This window comes from Ciona intestinalis, unplaced genomic scaffold (genome assembly GCF_000224145.3).
Source record: "Ciona intestinalis unplaced genomic scaffold, KH HT001164.1, whole genome shotgun sequence".
NCBI classification, from domain to species: domain Eukaryota; kingdom Metazoa; phylum Chordata; class Ascidiacea; order Phlebobranchia; family Cionidae; genus Ciona; species Ciona intestinalis.
The window spans coordinates 22414-26656 of NW_004191485.1; the positions used below are offsets into that span (position 1 = coordinate 22414).

Consider the following 4243-nt stretch of genomic DNA (forward strand, 5'->3'; position numbering starts at 1 on the left):
TTAACACGTATACCCGGCAACGAAACTTAAGGTATCTGTGTAAAATTTGCCTAATATCGAAGTGACATTGAGGAAAACAATACTAAGTTACTATTTTTGGTCCTGTGCTTGAATTAGTAAGCTACCTTTTCTGCGTTACGGGTCTTTATGAAATCGAAAAACGCGAACACCTTATCTGCTAGTACTTAAGCAGTTTGGAGCTGCATGTCCACTCATTTTGGATTATAAATGTAGTAAAGAATGGCTCTGTAGATTCGTAGGTATGATCTTATACTATTATGTAAACTATGCTGATTGCTGCTAGTCTTAATCGCCAACGTAAAGTACCCTGTTAAACCACACTGTACGCCGAAAACCAGTCAAAATATCAATTTACTTCACATTAATTCCTAGATTTAATATTATATAACAAGATTTATATTAGAAATTATATTTTAAATGTTAAAACAACCGCTATACGTGATTTCTAGCTTTGTATCGCTTACAAGAACTAAATAAACACATGCCGACCATGCATTTGTATAGGCGATTCACGCTCTGTGGGCTCCGTAGTGGCGGACACGAGCGCCGTTTCCTAACTTGGTCTATACTAACTTTGGGCAAGGGGGGAGGATTCCTCACTAGCACCAAAACATATTCCTTTGGCTGCACAAAGTTCATCGTTTTTTAATTATTTATTTTTGCATGGAAATATAGCTTAAACTTGTTGCTTGCAATTAAATTAGAAAAATAAGTCACTAATTTGTTTACTTAAATCAAAATTAAGATATACTCATGAGCAATGTTTAAGGTTTTATACAATGTAATTGGTGATTAACGATTCGGTAGAATGCTAGTTATACAGAGAAATAAGTATCATTGTGAAATATACTGCTTATCATTTTCTCAGATATTAATAATAAAGATTTTGTTGCTGGAGTTGAGGAGTTGGCTGAACAATTATTCGGCAAGGAGCACCTAATAGTAAAGAAACTCTGCGGTGATGTCATCACAGCGACCGAGTTTATTGATCTTGTCCCTCTATATGTAAAAGTATTTACTGGTGATGATATCCCAACCCCAGAAACAATTACTAAAGTATTCTCTTTACCATGTAGGCTACATTTATGTCATTTAAAAAATACTTTGTCCAGGTCCAGAATCAATGCATGTTTATCACCAAACTTCGTAAACTGGAGTCTGAGTACTGTACTGCAATGAGTAGGGAGGTAAAAATATACCCAAAAGAGTATTATAACTCAGTCACAAACCCTGCCATAATAGGTGGTAGATGAATACATTCCGCTGGAAAAGTTGGAAGACATACACACCAAACAACTTACCCAAGCACTGAAAGTGTTGGATAGTTTCAGTGTTATTTTAAGGGAAGATGAGAGCAAAGCTGAACGAAAATACATGGAGAAACGTTTACAGTCTGCATTTCACGAGATTCAAACTAGGAACATTGCCCACAAGGTATTTTGCATTGTAGTGGACTATGTGGAGATTTTAATTTTTATTCCTGTAATATAAAAACATGAAAAAGGTATTAATTTCAATTTCTGAATAAAATGCCCTTCCAGAAAAAACAGATAATCGAAATAAAACAATGCGGTGAGAAGGCTGCAGAATTGTTCAGAGGGTGGCTAAAAGAGGTATATGTGCTATTTTTATGATCAGTTTTAGTAAGATCGGCAGTTAAATATACATATATCGTTAATATTGTTTTAGTGTTCTTGCCTTATTTACCTTATCCCCTACAATTCCCACAAATTAGTTAGCTTTCTCACTCGGCCCTAATTTACTGTGTCTCCCATTCCCTCTATAAATTGTGACGTTTTTCCCTTTCGCTCATTCTAAACTAAACGAAGAAATAGCATTCGTACACAAGTATTATTGATTGAATGTTATCTTGTCCCTTAGAATAAAAAAATTAGAATAAGCTAAAGGGAAAAACGTCACAATTTATAGCGGGAATGGGAGACACCGTGTGAGAAAGTTATTGGGTTTGTAGAAATCGTAGCGGAACATATCTGCGGTGTGACGCCGACTCTGCTGATTGGGCCAAGGACGGGTATACTGTAATGGAAATGATTAATAGACGACGTCAATAAAACAAAACCGCAAGATCAATATTACCGATTTATGTTCATTCAATTGCCGATTTCACAGTAAAATTTTGGTACTTTGCATTTTCACAGGCTGCAAATGGTCAATATGTAGAGGATATTTCAGAGGAAAGAAATGTTGCAAAACAGAAGGCGTTTGAGGCTTTCAATAAATGTGTTCAGGTTTATGACAAAGACCTGGTAAAGGAATATGTGTCTAATTTGAAAAAGTATATTCAATCAGAAGATGATCAATTTATTAGGAAAAATGCTGAAAGATTGGTAAACATGAAGTTAATATACACCAACAATGTGTTAATAATGAACATTTTTTGTAGAAATCTCTTACAGAAAAATTGGAAAAAAAGATTTCCTGTGCTGCGGGTGCATACATGGAAATAATTGAAAATGTATGCTGTTTATTTTTTGTACAGTTTCTGTAAACATCAAATGTTTTTGCTACAGTTTCTGTAAACATCAAATCTTTTTGCATATTCAATGTTGTTATATTGCTGGTCTTTGCAATATTTTTAGCACTAATATTTATTTTCTCAAGTATTTTGTTACCATTTTGCGGAAGCTCTATTCTCGGCGTAGTGGTTAGCACCCCTGACTCTAACCAAGAGGTTATGTATCAAGGCTCGTTCCTGCCAGCATTGTGGGTAAATATGTCCTTGGGCAAGACACCTAATGCAAATTTCTCCAGTCCCTTATGAATTGTCTAGATGTCTGCTATACATTAAAAAAATTCTAAAAATATTAAGGCACAAGGAAACAAAACACTCGTGTTATAATGATTGCTTCCTTTGTACTGCCACATGAAAGTAAAGTTACATTGATCTTTCTGGTTAATTTTTTTCATAAATTGTGTTGTTTTACAAGAAGGATTATTTGCATTTGTTTAATCTAAAATAGGTAACATATATAACATACACTGTACTTAAGGCTGTATATAATATAGATTACAAATTGTGCAGAGTATTGAAGATCCTGATAAAGCACAAATGGTAAATTTTAATGAATTGCATCAAGTGGCCTCTGACAAAGCTTTGCAAGTGTTTGAAGAAGCTGGTGTGAACAAAACCCTAAAATGTAGACAAGATGCACTAAACACCTTAAAAACTAAAGTTGAACAACTTGCTTCTAACTATCAGAAAAGATTAGAGGCAAGTAAAGTCATATTTTAACACATTTTACAATAAACAATGCATATTTGCGAACTACTAGTAATGTTATCAATAATTATCCGCACAGCTGAACAAAATTGACTTAATTGGGAATTTTTAAGTATGAAGACATAATTTGTACCAGTTCAACCAATTTGGCTATGCTTTAAGCCCATTTTTACAGATACAAGATTATTTGAAATATTGAAAAAGAGAGAAAACAGAATTTATTGCCCTTTTTTGAATGAATTAAAACTTGCTTTATCTCTGTGTACCGGCAAACGACAGTCGTTATCACACGGGTTTAACACTTGTGCCAGCTTACAAATTTTTATGTGTGGCTGATAATCATTAGTGGCCACTGGGTCGGAGCAATTGCTGATAAGTGTCTTGCCCAAGAACATACGCCAACAATGGTAGTAGCAACTAGTAGCGATGAACCCCCAAATGAACCCATTACCTGTGGTTAGAGGCAGGCGCGCTAACCACTTTGCCACGGCGCTGGGCAATTTGGGAAAAAAAATGAAATTAATTAATATTTTCTGCAAGGATCATAATAATTCAGTTTGTATAACAGAAATATAAGGAAACTGGAAAATTGTTGAAGGTGGTAAAAAAAGCTGTGCAAGAATACGATACACATTTTGGAAAGGTGAGTTTATGAATATTGAGAATTTATTTTATTTGTGGTTTAAAAGTAAGCATCAACATAATAATTTTTTATATTGCCCAATATTTTCGAAATCAAAATACATATGACGGTTTTGGGTGATATCTGGAATTACTACTATCATTCCTTAAGTAATTGACAACAATTTAAAAATAAAAAAACACACAAGTAGTTATTTAGCGATTCGCACAACAGGTGAAGAAAACACACAGGATAAGACGGGATAGTTTAAAATCATTGTTAATTTTGATTCAAAAGTGTACTTATTATTAGGATAAATACACGTAAATAAAACTAAATAATACTTGTACGCTTTGACA

General features: G+C 34.0%; 1 protein-coding gene across 2 annotated transcripts in view; it reads left to right on the forward strand.

The window, feature by feature from the left end:
• Nucleotides 1–4216, forward strand: part of LOC104266744 (atlastin-2-like) — an 8962-nt gene extending 4746 nt beyond the window's left edge. Inside the window, exons 7-14 of one of the 2 annotated variants that reach the window (XM_009863700.3) lie at nt 890–1077; nt 1134–1208; nt 1264–1455; nt 1563–1634; nt 2181–2369; nt 2426–2497; nt 3065–3253; nt 3831–4213. In XM_009863700.3, coding sequence (XP_009862002.2) covers nt 890–1077; nt 1134–1208; nt 1264–1455; nt 1563–1634; nt 2181–2369; nt 2426–2497; nt 3065–3253; nt 3831–3917 — 1064 coding nt within the window. In that variant the 3' untranslated portion in view covers nt 3918–4213. Of the gene's footprint in view, nt 1–889; nt 1078–1133; nt 1209–1263; nt 1456–1562; nt 1635–2180; nt 2370–2425; nt 2498–3064; nt 3254–3830 lie in introns of both variants that reach the window. The other variant, XM_026840258.1, reaches the window with a different exon arrangement.
• Nucleotides 4217–4243: the final 27 nt, after the last annotated feature.